The 15,592-nt window shown below is 28.8% G+C and overlaps 2 protein-coding genes across 3 annotated transcripts in view; one reads left to right on the top strand and one right to left on the bottom strand.

Annotated features, from left to right (window-relative positions):
* LOC136091301 (uncharacterized) overlaps nucleotides 1-5,520 on the bottom strand; it is a 127,321-nt gene extending 121,801 nt beyond the window's left edge. Inside the window, exon 1 of one of the 2 annotated variants that reach the window (XM_065818693.1) lies at nucleotides 5,433-5,520. In XM_065818693.1, coding sequence (XP_065674765.1) covers nucleotides 5,433-5,465 — 33 coding nt within the window. In that variant the 5' untranslated portion in view covers nucleotides 5,466-5,520. The remainder of the gene's footprint in view (nucleotides 1-5,432) is intronic. The other variant, XM_065818694.1, reaches the window with a different exon arrangement.
* Nucleotides 5,521-10,747: 5,227 nt separating this feature from the next.
* LOC136091586 (uncharacterized) lies at nucleotides 10,748-15,063 on the top strand. Its single transcript, XM_065819279.1, has 4 exons — nucleotides 10,748-12,742; nucleotides 13,684-13,792; nucleotides 13,952-14,090; nucleotides 14,323-15,063. The coding sequence occupies exon 1, from the start codon at nucleotides 11,018-11,020 to the stop codon at nucleotides 11,777-11,779; it is 762 nt and encodes a 253-aa protein (XP_065675351.1). The 5' UTR covers nucleotides 10,748-11,017; the 3' UTR covers nucleotides 11,780-12,742; nucleotides 13,684-13,792; nucleotides 13,952-14,090; nucleotides 14,323-15,063.
* Nucleotides 15,064-15,592: the final 529 nt, after the last annotated feature.

Below are 15,592 nucleotides of genomic sequence, written 5' to 3'. Positions count from 1 at the left end.
CCATTGATAAGTTACTTCAATATGTTTGCAATAACAAGTTTCCTTTCGGTTGTAAAGTTGTTGTTATGGGTGGGGACTTTAGGTAAATGCTTCCGGTTGTAAAGAGAGGGCAACGAGCTGATACTTTTGAAGCCTGTATAAAAAGGTCAAAATATTGGCAGTATGTTCAGTGATTTTCATTAACAGAAAAAATGAGGGTTGGGTGCATTGAAATTCCTGACCAGTGCGTGGTTGAAAAAAAATGAATCTATTGTAATCAAAATTTTTTGAGCTGCGAAAGAAGATGATTATGCAAAACATGCCATTTTGAAACCCACTAATGTTGATTCATTAGCAAAAAATGAAAAAATTTTCGACCGTTTACCAGGTGATGTTAAAGTTTATTTAAGTGCTGATACTAGTGAAACAAATCATCTTAACAAAATCAATAATTTTCCTGTTGAGTTTTTAAACAGTTTTACTCCATTGGGAATGTGTGTTTATTGCCTAAAACAAAAAATTGGTGCTATTATGATGTTACTTTGAAGTTTTAATCTTAAAGCTGGAACTTACAATGGTACCCAATTGATGGTACGTGCTCCACAAAATAATTGCATTTATGCGCAAATTCTAGCAGGTGTTTCAGTTGGCGAGAGAGTATTTGCTCCTCGGGTTCAGTTAACTCAGTTTGATTCAAACTTACCTTTTACTCTCAAGCATCATCAATTTCCTGTAAGATTAGCATACTCATTAACCATAAACAAAATTCAGAATCAAACTTTTGGTAAGTTAGTACTTTCTTTTCTTTTCTTAAAACCCTCGCTTTTCACATGGCCAACTCTATGTTGCATATTCAACACCAAGATTTTTTAATGTCCTTGCTAGCGAAGCAGTGTTCTGAGATGAAACACATAATAAAGTCTGTTTGTAATGACAAAATGTGTACTCACAAGTATGTTATGCTGTTAGTAAACAAAACATTTACAATAAAATCTGGATAACTCAATAACTCTTAACAAGTCAAACTAATTTTAAAATTCCAGTTGAGCCTTTGTTTAAGGATTAAACTTCCATTAACTCAAACATTTATAATAAGCTAATTTCTTGGTCCTTTTTTGGTTTCAGCTATTAAGTGTTTACTGTAACATTTTGTGCTATTTGTTAATCTTGTGATGTTATTGTTGTGATGTTTTGTGTTGATAGACGACTTGGCTTACCTTTACGTCAATGTCTATCGTTAAAAATGAATATTGGGTTGTTTTATACTGAAACTGACTGTTTATAATCATTCACTAAAAGCCAAGGATTTAATTTTTATAATAAACCGTAAAGGTTTATTTTTATCACAAAATAAACATTTTTCAATGTATGTTTATTATTTGTTATCACCTTAGTCGCGTTTTTAAGTTTTCAAATAAAAGAGTACATATACATTAATGTGTAATAAGTGTTTTTAATAACTTGTTTTATTTTAGGTCGAATTCCTTCTCTCAATGTTGATTGTTTTCTAAAAGCCAATTAGAAGTTTTGTTAATCTTTATACCATTTTTTAAAAGACATCTAATAAGGAACATTTCAAATTGATTTATAAAGTACTTCTGGTACTTTTTGATGTTAAATATAGTATATTTTTTAATTTTTTAATTTTATCTCAACGAAAATGTTTTTTGCTTCTCACACAAAATTGCAATTTTTTCTTTTGGAATTAGGATTCTTGATTTGTTTTTGAGCCCGATTCTCCTTTTTAGAAAGAAAAAGTTAAATTTTAACTATGACCTAAAGTTTCTAATAACACAAGGAGACATGTCACGTAATTGTCAACTATGTTAAAGATACTTTTGTTACACGTTCACGTAATAATTTTTTAAATCTGCTCATCACTACATTAAATGATGTAATTCCTTTAAATTAGTTTAAAAATCTTAAGTTTATAGTTTTTCTTTGGAATCATAAATAAATGGATGACGGTTCTAATAAACCTAAAGTATGCAGAAAAAATTGCGCATACTAAGACATCATTAGAACCTTTATTTCATACCTTAAGGCAATTTATAAACTGTTTTTCTGGCACACAATTAAAAATACTGAATAAATAAGTTTTACGGGCTCGGACCTTTATGACTTAATCTATAACCAATTATTGTTTTATTCGATTTAACACCAAAATAAAAAACAAAATTTATCTGATTGCGTAAAACGTTTTACTGGAAACCGAGTTTTTGTTACTAACAACCCAGTTGTTTTGTAGCATTTTAGCAAATCTATAACTTCTATTATATGTGAAGTTTTACTAAGTAAAAACAAGTCAAAATCTTATGCTCTCTGTTATTTTTAGTCACTAATAACAACTATGTTAGGAATAGTAGAAAATGTTATATATGGTAGAGAAACGGTTTTAATGTGGTGTTGTATGAGTACTGCGGGTGTAAGAAACTTTATTTTCATGTAAAAAGTTATAAATTATTGTGTTAAAACATTCTGAAAATTTTTCAGAATTTATATATCTTTTTTTTGTTTTATTTTTTAATAGTAATTTATATTTCAAAGAGCAGCAAAAACAACTTAAAAGTAATGGCACACAATGAATCGCTTATAATTAACACATAAGGATTTCTATTTCCTGATTACAAGGAAATGTAGATATTCCTTTCACTATATAGTCTCTGTAATGTATAGCACAATTTTTACTTAGGTTTTCCAGATGACCGGCTTTTACAGAATAGAATACAGTCCCAAACATATGCAAATTAATTAATTTACTGTGTTCTTCTTCATAAAAGCCGGGCGTCTCGCAACACTACTTTTACTTGAATATTTTCTTCTTACCTTTTGTTTGCATAAACTACATAATCCGTTTAATTATAAACCCTCAAATCCGATTTTCAAACAACTTATTTCAAATTTTAAAGAATTATGAGCGATAAAAGATTATATTTTGCAAGTCAACTCGATGTTAAAGAGTTTAAAAGACAGCCACCCGCTTATTTTAAATCTCGTATAGTTTTAGAATCTGAGTGAGAGTTACTATTAAACTTACAGTTTTGTATTTCTAAAATCTTCAAACAAAATTTTCATAATATATGATTTTGAATTAGGTTTAAGAATATGTTTATGAATTGTGAATAAATGTTGACTATTTACTTTAGAAATGAACACACATACAAAAGAAAATTTAAACGGTATGTAGTATAACTATACTTTATTTACTACATATAAATAAATATAAATACACAAACAATTTACACTCTTATAGACAGTGCTGGATTTACTGATAGACAAAATAACCAATGCAATCATATTTTATTTATTGGAAATAAAATACAAATAAGTAATTCTCTTTTCAGTTAATGAAGGCGACTTCTCTATAGGTAAGTAAACAATAACTTCTTATATACAATTTAGATTTTATAATTTATAATTTAAAATTAATTTAAAGTATATAGAAATCAGTAGTATATTTTTTATCAGATATTTGTATAGTAATAGTGTGTTGATTGTTGTTAATAGTAATATACACGCAGCTATTTAATGTTGAAACTAGGTCAGGTTTTTCATTTTATGTTTAGTGCATTTTCATTATTATATGCATAATTCAAAAATTATATTCTAGACTAAATGTTTTTATTATTATATTTTCTAGACCAGATGTAGTGTTTTATCACATATGATATGATAAATATAAATATGTATATTGTATTGTGTGTATATCTTAGATGCCCGGGAAATAAGGTTATTTAAAATATAGTTATTTAAAATATTACGTCAATTATAAAAGTTAGCATTTTAATTTCTTTTTATCTTTTTCTTTTTCTATCACAGTTGTTTTTTTGAAGTTTATGCTACTGCAAATAAATTTATGTACTAATTTTTCATACATTTTGCTTTTTTAGAAAGTTTAGAAAGAAGAGTTAGAAAGCAAAATTTTATTATATTACTTTAGTGCATATTAAATATTAAGTAATAATGTTATATAACAATAATATTATAATGGCTTTAATCAGCATTATAATTTTCTTATTTTATATGTACATAATCACTTTATTTTTTTCCTTTTTTTTAATGTAAAAAAAAATTATATGCATTTATTTAATGTTAAAAAAACTAAATGTATTTTGTAAACTTTTGCTTATTTTGTTCATCTACTTAGAAAAATTAGAAGATATAAGATTATACTTAAGAAGATATAAGAAGATTAAGAATAAGATTAAGAAGATGTAAGATTATACTTAAATCATTTTTTATATGCATACTATAATTTACTAGAATTTACTATAAGCCTAATCTGCAGCTAATTCTAATCTTCTAACTCACTAGTGATTGCGTCTTTATTTTTTATCATCTTTTTTTGTATTTGTTGAAAAATACCTCCACATAAAAAAAGAAAAAATATGACAATTTTTTATTCTTTTAACCATGTCTGATAACTTTTTAACACTTTCGTTCCGAGTGAACCGCATTGCAGTTCACTCGTAAGTTAATAAAACTAGCTTTTAGTTAATCAGAAATTTTAAATATTTTAAAACATCTCTAGCAATAGGGGAAAACTTATAATTTTTGAAGTAGAAGCTTCAAACCATTAGTTAGTTGAATTAACAGATCGCTCAAAAATCAAATTTGAAAAATCGCTAAAAATTAGATTAGATTATAATAATATGAATGAGATTCTTGATACGTTTTTGATGATAGTGTTGGAGAACTTTTTCGCTTGGTCACCACTATAAATCTCTCTTATTTTGTATTGAAAACGTTTTTATCGAAAAAATTGCTACTTTATTTCTCACATATTTTTTTTAGATTACATTAAAAAACTAAATATTTTTGTTTACGTTATTATGGTATATTTAAATTACGTAACTAAGATATTAAAAAATTTGATCTTTTGGTTTCCCCTCTGGCTAATTGCTATAAACAGACCATATACCTAGGCCTGCGAAGACGAGCTCAGCTCATTAAAGAACATCATTACCCTCCTAAATGCCAAATTATAGTGATTTTAAGAAGCACGAATGATTGTAGAGTAAAAGTCAGTAGATGCCGATTTAAAAGATAGCAAGGCATATACAGACATATGTTGAACCAGATGTTAGGATGTGCAGTTAATGTTAAATATCAAGTTAACTTGATAATAACTGTAGTTACGTTCACCGTTTTACATTAATACCGTAATTACCGTAGAAGATGTAATTTTTATCTGCCTCTGATTTGGCGCGAGTTGAACCCTGAGTATCTACAGTTTAGTTACAATTGTGTTTATTTATTTGCTGTTAATAATTGTTGAAAGTAAATATATGCATATATATATATATATATATATATATATATATATATATATATATATATATATATATATATATATATATATATTTACAAATAAAGTGAAAAATGCTTTTCTTTATTAATATAAAAATATACTTAAGACTTTGTTGAGTAAACTAATGAAAAAAACTCCATACCCGTCTCGTATATTTTTCAACACACATCGCCATTTTTTCTACTTAATCATAAAGAAGCAAGTTTCATTACTACATCTTCTTGTAAAATGAATGTTTTGAGCATACATTTATCTATATTTTATAATGGTTTGATGGGTGGTTAGTATAATTTACTAGGTTGAATTTGAGCCATTGATAAAAATCAAATTTTTAATTGATAATTTTAATTTTTTGAAGTTACTGATAAATTATTCAAAAGAATTGTTAAAATTTTTTTATATTAACAACAATTTTATAATCTCATTTATTTAACTTTTTAGTTGATTAAAACATTTTATGTCATAGACGAACTGTAAATATATATATATATATATATATATATATATATATATATATATATATATATATATATATATATATATATATATATATATATACTATATATATATATATATATATATATATATATATATATATATATATATATATATATATATATTTGTATATAAAACCGCTCTTAACTACTCCATGACGTCTAACTTTACAAAATTAAGGTCAGCTAATAACAAAACGCATTATTTGTTTTTTCTTCCTACGCAGACACTTGTTTATATTTTTGGCGCCCTGGGGCACTAATCCTTGAAGCGCCCTCTTCATACAAAAAACTTTTTAATTTGAAACGGGGTAATTATTGCAAATGTATTCATAATGTCATTAACGTTCATATCTATAGTGAGTGCAGATTCAATATAGAGAAATTGTTAACTTAATATTTATAATAGTACTGAACTTAATAGGAGTGCCCGTTCGAACGTGTTTGACACAAAACCCTTAGCAACCATTGCAACCAAGGTAATGGCGTGAAAGAGTCAGACTACTTTGTTTTAAAAGAAAACGTTATCAAAGTGTATGCTAATATCTTTAAACGAAAGTGCATGCAAATGTATACTTTATTATATTATTATAAATATTATATAATGCAATATTAAATGTTATATTATGTTATATCAAGTTTCGCAGTTTTACTTGCGTTGCAAATTAGCATTACGATCTCTAGCGGTTGATTAATTGAGCCCATAAGAGTAAAAGTGGACCAAGTCCATATTTCTATATTGTTTGAAATAAGCGTTCTTAGTGTTTGCATATATTATATGTCAGCCATATGTAATATTATTGATGTCTAGTACCATTTTAAATCTATTTTCTTAGACAACAAGATATGTGAAATGCACGAATAAATTTTTGAATAATTATTAATAATATAATAATAGTTATGGACTTAGTCCATTTTTTCTCTAAACATAATCGACAAATCGCTAAATCATTTTAGTGTAAAATCATGAACAAATTTCATATTATTCGTTTACAATAGCAATTCAAATTAAGACAAGTAGTACAAATTCATACTATGTTGTAAAAAAACACAATTACTATTTACTAAATATCGGCAAAAATAGTCCTCATTATTACAAACAGTACAATAAAAACCACACGAATTTACTGATCATCATCACCGCTGCCATCGAGCAGTTCATCTTCTAGTACATACTTGTTGTGACCGCTGTGTTCCAACTTTTGATAGAAGTCATGATAGATGGGAGGAATATACTTTAACAGTTTCATTAGATCTGAGTATTTTTCTTTGCTCAGTTTTGTTGCTCCACAGTACAGTGGAGCCAAACTCACTTCACTAAGATTCGTTTGATGTTCGCGTTTCGCTAGCGAAATGAAACTGAATGATGCGTCATCATCTAAAGAGTATTTAAAGAACAGTTTGTATGGCTCGTTCTTTCTAAGTTGCAGCCATTGCATATCTAGCCAGTTAACCTTCTGATCACTCTCATCCACTTTCCGATATGTAATTAATTTCAATAAGGGCTCCACACTCTTGAAATTATCAGTGCTTAATCTTGCAACACTGAAGCGCTTCTTCATAGAGCAGTTCTCGATCAATTTGTACCACTGTTCTGGCACAAAGATCTCTGTGGATTTTGGTTTTGCTCTCTCAATTATTCCAAAATCTGCATCGTTAAGCAAATAAGAATGCCCATAGACCATAAACTTATGATTCACCAGTTCAATACTCGTCGTCTGCGTCAAATGCATCCATATCAGTGCAATTTTAATATTTCGATTTTGGCCGCCGCACGAGTCGCTGAATGCTGTAATAGACGTAATATCCCTATTTGCCAGATTTTGACAATATGCCAATAAGCATGAACCGATCTCACCTGCACCTCGTGAGGCTGTTCCCTCATGCCATACATTCATCACTGCATTGTTATTTTTAAGGTCATGAATGCCTAGATTATACACTGATAATTGCCGGCAATAATAAACTTCATTGGTTGTAAGGCAAGGCAATGACATGACCTTTTGCAGGTCAAAACAAAAAGATGCATGTTTATTGTCTTCATTTTCCTTTTCTAGTTTTAAGGATTGACGCCTTCTCTGCTTTGCGCAAATGAATCTCATGCGCTGCTTTTAGTTGAGATTTTTGTGTTCAGTTTTTTCTATTTCAATGTCTGTTTTAAAAATGTCACATTTCTTGCACGTATCTTTTAGTGGCTGATGGAACGTCAAGTTAAATTCATGATTAAAAATGTCCCGAAATTTGCGCTCTTTTTGGGGTTCGACTGAATCCAGTATGCATTTTTCTCTATACATGTCGTACATAGTGAATACCTTCAAATGAGCAGGTAGAAAGCGGGGAGATGCACTGTGACTTCTAGTATAGTGATTTTCGTATGTGGGAAACATGCGAATATGATCTTTAATGCGAGTGATGTGTTCCTCATGAATGCGTTGTGTCTTGTGATCATATTTTCCTCGTCCATCTTTGCCTGACACACCACCATTCTCCCGTTGGTTGACTAACGCACAATTTAGTCGACCGCTGCTAATGTCAAGTATCGCCAAGAAGTATGGTTTGAAAACAGTAACGGGCTTATTATCTGCAAACACAAAGTATACTCGAGCAAAATCTTTTGCATGTTTTTTTTTATTTTTCGTAATTTTGTTTTTTCTTACTCTTTCTACTGTTGATTGTTTTCACGCAGCCAGCAAGAAACAGATTTTGTGCATCAAAATCTCTAAATTTCCAGAAATTTTCAAATAGAGTTTTAGTCTGCTCTAAAGTCAAATTTTCAGCACTTTTTTTTTTTGCAACTGTGATTTATTAAATAATGTTCGTTTAATTTCTTAGCTTTTTGTAACGTTCCGCCATGCTTTACATATTCGCTACCTGTATTTCGTAAGCGCTTAATCACATTTTTCTTCCAGTTCGTTACACAACGTTTTCGTTTTCGAGGGCGTTGATTGGTTACAACCCGAGATTCAGTTGTTACAATCGGAGATTCAGTTGTTACAATCGGAGATTCAGTTGTTACAATCGGAGATTCAACTGCTACAACCGGTGAATTATCGGCTACAATCGGAGATTCAGCTGCTAATGTAGAACGTTCTGTCTGTACATCTGCTGCTAAGTTAGGATCTGCAATTGTTGTATCTGTAGCTAGAGATCTCTGAACCTTCTTGCACTTTATCAATGCCAGTGACACCATGTGTGCGGCTCGTGAATGCATGTTTACACTATTCTACAATAAATATTTTTTAAATATTACATACATTCAGAATATTATTATAAAGAATAATGTACATGTACACAACATGCAAGTGCTCCCCTAGCTAGATGTTATTAACGCCACAAAATAGACCTTTCTAAAGAGGCTATAACTTTGGTAGTGACAGACCATTATATCTACTGTCTAACAAATCAATATTTATATTCCTGCTGAGAGCAATTGAATAAATCTTATATTATCGCTCACCAAACTATTTCAGTTTTGTCACTTTATAAAGTGTGAAAGTGCTGTATACTTCACTATATTAATATAAAACCATAATCAGATATTCATTTAAAGCATCTTACCTGTACAAATGTTATTCTTGTTTTAATATAATAATAATTATTATAAGAAAATTTGTAGTTTATGTGGTCTTGAATCTTGATTTCTTACATTAAAGCACTATCAGTGGACTTTTACATTAAAGCACTATCAGTGGACTATTACTTTCTATACCTGGTGATTTATTGTTAGAGTAAAAATATGCTGCCCTCTGTTGAATAAGAAACAAATGTGTTATGGACTAGGTCCATTTTTGCTCTAAAAATATAGCAAATTTTTAGCAGTTTTACATACATAAGGGTCATTTGAAAAAAATTGGACTTGGTCCACTTTTACTCTCATAGGCTCAATTCTGTTGTTTGTTAAATAATTTTAAAATTTTTCTATAATTAAAGCCTGTGTGGCCGAGTGGTTAGCGCGTCGACATCCTAGAGCAGAGCGCCCAGGTTGAAATCCTGTTGTTAGAACTTATTAAAATCTTCACTTTTTGTTTATTATTTTAAAATACATTCTAATAAACTTTTAAAAGGAGAGCAATAAATTTGTTTCGTTTTGCATTTTAAATAACATAAATTTAAAAAAAGCAAGCTGATGATTTAAACTTGCCACACGACGACCTAAACTTATTCTTAATCACACTTTAGGTGTTTAAATAATATGTTTTTATGAAGAACATAAATTAAAATTTTAATTTTATATTTAAATGAATCATTTTATTAAATTTATTGTTTTTTTATAAAATAAAACAAAAAATTTATCACTATTTGATATTAAAGTAATAAAAAAGTTTAAAGTGTTATTGCTGTTTTATTATGCTCCCGGTAAACACTTTAAACCAAGTACGCAGCAATGACAGAATTTAGACACCATCAAAACCGTATAATATTAGTCAACTCAAACGCTTTTAACTGATCTAAACTAGAATGAACTGCACAACGCATTGTAGATACGCACACAATAAGTTTTTCGACTTCTTGAAATAACATTGTATCTTCTATTATATTTGTCATAAATGATATAACTATTGAGTATTCCCAAATAAATGGTATGTATTTTTTAATCTGTTTTTAAAGTTACTAAACTATAATGTTTTACTTAATGAAACATTCTGTTTTGTAGAATCTTGACAGGCTCTTAATTTTATACAAGCTAAAGACGAACTTATTTTAAATATAAGTAAGTTGTTTTTTATTTCTTATTGGCTTTAAATATTTTTATTTTTAATATTCATTCGTGTTTTATATGATTCTAAGTATTAAGTAAAGTGGTACTGTCTGGTGGTGATATTCAGGTTTGATTTTATCAAGTTAAGTTATATTTCAAGAATCTTTTCAAATTTATATTTGCTTTTTTCTTTAGTTTCTAACTCAACAAGTTTGTCGAATTTAGCTTGTTTGTAAAAACCAGATCAGTCAGTAATAAGAACCGTACGCATCGCGTGACGTTGTTTCTTATACTGATTGGTCTGGATTTTGCTGCAAGGCATTATGGTTTAATGCCACGTTTTTTTTGTTGTTGTGAGAATATTGTAGAAGTTTAGGTTATGTTATATATATATATTTCTTATTAAAACCAAAAAAAGTTCAGTCTGATTTTCAAGGAACAGTTTCGTTTCTTTAAGGTGCCGAAACCCGTACATTTATTGATTTTAAAGACATTATTTTAGAGATATATTGATTTAGAGATTATTTTTTGCCAATGGCTTCCTTAGTTAAGAAAAAGAAAATAAGAAATGGACATCGAGTTTACCTGAGAAGGTTGTTCGCAGAAATTGACGACGATTTAAAAGAAATTAAAAAGAAAAACTTATTATTGACTAATATAGAGACTAAACATGTGATAATAAAGACTTTAGACGACGAAATTATGGACTTGTTGGCGGACGAAGATGACATTTTATCCGAAATTGAGGATACTAGCTCATGGACTAGTGATATTTTAAGTAACTTAGAGAATTTACGGTTTCTTAGTAAAGAGGTGAAAGAGTCTGAGAAAGATTCATCCACTCGAAGTGTTTCTTCTAAAATTTCCATGAAGCTTCCAAAATTAACAATTCAAAGTTTCTCTGGTGATATATTATCATGGAAAGGGTTTTGGGATCAGTTTTCAACTGCAATTGACAGTAATGAAGATCTGTCAGATATAGCAAAGTTTAATTATTTAAAATCATATTTTTCTGGTAGAGCACAAAAGCTAAGTGAAGGACTTACGCTTAGCGAAGGCAATTATAGGGAAGCAATGCAACTTTTAAAGGACAGGTTTGGTAATACTAAAAGTCTTATTGCAGCGCATATGGATGATCTTCGAAAAAAAAATCCAGTGCGAAATTTAAAAGAAGTAAAACAACTCCGTCAAATGTATGATAAGCTTGAAATAAATATAAGAAATTTAAAGGACCTAAATGTTGAAACATGTATTATGGATCACTTCTTATTGCCATTATATGGCAGAAAGTATTAGTGAGTTAAAAATTCTGTAACTACTTGTGTCAACTATATTGATGAGCCAAAAGACGGAGTTCAGTATATTATTAAAGCAGAAAAATTTAGCAGTTTAACTCAGCTATTGAGAGTTTCAGCATACGTTTTACGGTTCGGGAATAATATTAAAAATAAAGTTGTTAAATACCAAGGAGAGTTGACGACAAAAGAGATTAATTCAGCTGAAGAATTGTGGATTAAGTCTGAACAAAGTCTGCTTAAAGGGGAGAATGATTCTAGTCAGGATTATGAAAACATTAAGCAACAGCTGGATTTATTTATTGATGAACATAACATTCTACGGTTAAAAGGGCGGTTTGAAAATAGTTTGCTAGAATATGCAGAGAAGTATCCAATTATATTGAGAAGCTATAGTCATTTTACAAAGCTAATAGTACTAGCTGCACATGAAAGAGTAAAGCATTTGCGACTTGGAGGAACGTTAAATGAATTAAGAAGTAGGTTCTGGATTCGTAAGGGACGGAAAATAGTGAAGAAGTACATTAAAGATTGTGTCAAGTGAAAAAGAGTGCTTGCAAAAACTTTACATGGTCCTGGACCTCCAAATTTACCTATTTTTCGAGTGGCAACACATAAATTTGCGTTCACCAATATTGGATTAGATTATGCTGGCCCTTTGTTTGTGAAAAATATTTATGGACAAGAAAATTCTATGTATAAAGCTTATGTGTGTTTGGTTACATGTGCAACATCCAGAAATGTCCATGTAGAATTAACGCCTTCCATGGAAACTGATTCTCTTATAAGATGTTTAAAACGTTTTATAGCTCGAAGAGGAAGTATAGAGTTAGTAATTAGTGATAACTTCAAAACCTTTCTAAGTTAACAGTTAAAACAGTTTTTAGCAAAAGAACGTATATTATGGAAATTCATTTTGCCTAAATCACCTTGGTGGGGAGTAAAAACCAAATGAAAGAGTGCGGTGAGTATCTACAAGTTGGAGATGTTGTTTTAATAAACGATGATCAGTTAAAGCGAAATTTATAGAAGCAAGGTGTCGTGGAGGAATTAATTATTTCTAATGATAAAAAAGTTAGGGGTGTCATTTTAAAGACTTGTGCAAATGGGCATGTATCCTTTATATAACGTCCGCTTCAACGCTTAGTTCCTCTCGAATTAGTAAAGATTAAAAACACAGAAAAAGTTACATCCGCTGAACCTAAATGCCAGAGGATGGCTGCTATTACGGCTGAATTAAAAAGAAAATTTAATACTTAAGAATTTATTGTTCTGGTATACTTAGTATCCCAGGGTCGGGAAAGTCGAATTTAGCTTGTTTGTAAAAACCAGATCAGTCAGTAATAAGAACCGTACGCATCGCGTGACGTTGTTTCTTATACTGATTGGTCTGGATTTTGCTGCAAGGCATTGTGCTTTAATGCCACGTTTTTTTTGTTGTTGTGAGAATATTGTAGAAATTTGGGTTATGTTATATATATATATTTCTTATTAAAACCAAAAAAAGTTCAGTCTGATTTTCAAGGAATAGTTTTGTTTCTTTAAAGTTATTTTGTAAAAAATGTTTAAAGTTAAATAACAATATTTTGTTTGTTATTTTAATTTTAGTGCCATAACTTATAAAATAATGCGGTTTTAGTTTCTAATTTACCTTCATCTTTAAATCTGAATTAGAAAAACTTTTTTTTATATAGTTGTAATATTCTATTTTATGAGATATTTTAAAAATGGTTTGATTGCTCTAAATTGTATTTAAATTTTAATTTGATTACCCGTATATTTTTGAAATTTATTTCAGCCAATTAAGTTGTAAAAATCTCAGCAAGATTAAAATTAGGTTTTATTATTAAGTATTAAACTAAAATATTATTCAGCTATTTCATTTATTACTTTTTTTATTTTTAGGTTAATCTTACGAAGCATTTGTACGCTATTGAGATGTTAATAAGGGCCCACATCCTATATATAAAGTAATTAATTACACGAATACACTTAACTTCTACTAAAAACAAAGGTGGAGATAAATGTTTTTAGTTTAAAATGTATATTTTTATTAACTTTTTTTGTTAATTTTTTTTTGTAAAGAAATATCACTTTTGTTTAAAGTTTTTTCAATATTATGTTATCTTTAACTGAAAATATTTTAAATTGCGTTGTTATTTTATTTCTTTAGTTCTACTTTGGTGCTCTACCAACGATCATAAGCTTACTATTAAAATATGGTTTTAACTTAGTAAACTTTAATTATTTAAACTTTGCTATGTTAATGATTAGCTAATAGTTTAAAAAGAATTTAGTTTGTCGAAATCAAGGTGAGAATAAATTTATTCTTTGATAAAAGTAAAATATTTGTTTGCATTGATAGCTTTTATGCATTTTTATTTTGTGTAATTGACTTTGCAAAAAACGCCTTTTCTTACATATTTCGACTATTTTCAACAATGCTCTTGAAAAAAACATCAGCAATAGGTAAAATTTGTTTGCTGTATTATGTATGTAATGCTTTTGATATCTTTTAACGTATAATATTTTTGTTCTTTTTAGATATATCTTACAATGCTTCTTCAACATATTGCAGATTAAATGGAGGACCCTTATTTCACATAGTACAAAAGTTGTAGGCCCAAATTTAGTGCAAAAGCTCATTAAACCCAATCCCTCCCACGTGACCTTTTTTTTGCCCTCTTTTGTAGGGAGTGTCACATCCCTGTAAAAATTTTACTTTTTGCAAGATCCTTATATTTTACTTTCTACAGTAAAATATGAGAGGGAGTGGTAGGAAAATAATAAGCTACATTTATAATTAAGTTTTTTTTTGTAAATAAAATGTTTCTGTATTAATTTTGTTTTGTTATTATGTATAAACAAATTGATTTTCAGTTAAACGTGTGGTGTAATTTTTTTTTTTTAATTTGATTGTTTTTTAGATCGATCAAACAACTTGTTTGTTCAATATAACCTATAATGGAAATTGTTGTTTTATTAGTAAATGTGTAAATAAAATCTTTTAATTTACAAAGCTACACTATCGTTCATAATCATTCAAGTGACATTAACTTGATTTTAAAAAATGCTCTTTTTCATGTTCATTTTATTTTGCATGCTTGCAGTGTGCAAAACTACATAAAAGGTGGACCATTGATGACTGCAAAGGTGGTGCGACGTATCGAAGTTATCATATACCATATATTATGACCATTCAAGTTACTATGAACGGTAGTGTATTAAACATTTTTTTGAAATTAATTGTATTTTCTCTATGTGAAAAAAAGTCTATGCAAATATCGAACAACTAAACATGAAGTTTTTTAATTTACTATAAATTATTTCAAATTTTAAAGATTTACTTCAACTTTTCAAAAATTTCATTTTGACAATATCTCCTTAATTTTGATCAGTAGCTTTTATTTGCCGTTTTTTAAAAATTAGTAGCCCTTTTATTTACTAAGTGTTAAAAGATAATATAGCATTTTGAAGTGGTTGAAGTGCTTCGCGTGGGTTCAAAAATCGCTTACACACTTAATTTTTTTTTTTAATTTCCGATTCTCTAGAATACAAAGTAAAACATTTGTAAAGGCTTATAAATATTATATGCATCACATGTATAAAATTATTATATACTATAACAAACGAAAGGGAGAGAAACTTTTGAAAAGCTGTTTAAAAATTCAAAAAACATTAAAACACCGTAGGATATACGTTGCACATATGTCATTATAGATCAAGGACGTATAAATGTCGCGGCGCCTCAGATCTTTAACAGTGCGTTTAACGCACTGCTATAGATCTAAGGCGCCGCGAGTAAGCTAAAACC

This window comes from Hydra vulgaris, chromosome 15, assembly GCF_038396675.1.
Source record: "Hydra vulgaris chromosome 15, alternate assembly HydraT2T_AEP".
Taxonomy (NCBI): domain Eukaryota; kingdom Metazoa; phylum Cnidaria; class Hydrozoa; order Anthoathecata; family Hydridae; genus Hydra; species Hydra vulgaris.
Note: the sequence above shows the minus strand (reverse complement) of the source record. Positions and strands in the feature narration are given on the sequence as shown.

Coding starts and splice junctions, on each gene's coding strand:
- LOC136091586 (XM_065819279.1), top strand. CDS start 11,018: ATGGCTTCCTTAGTTAAGAAAAAGAAAATAAGAAATGGACATCGAGTT.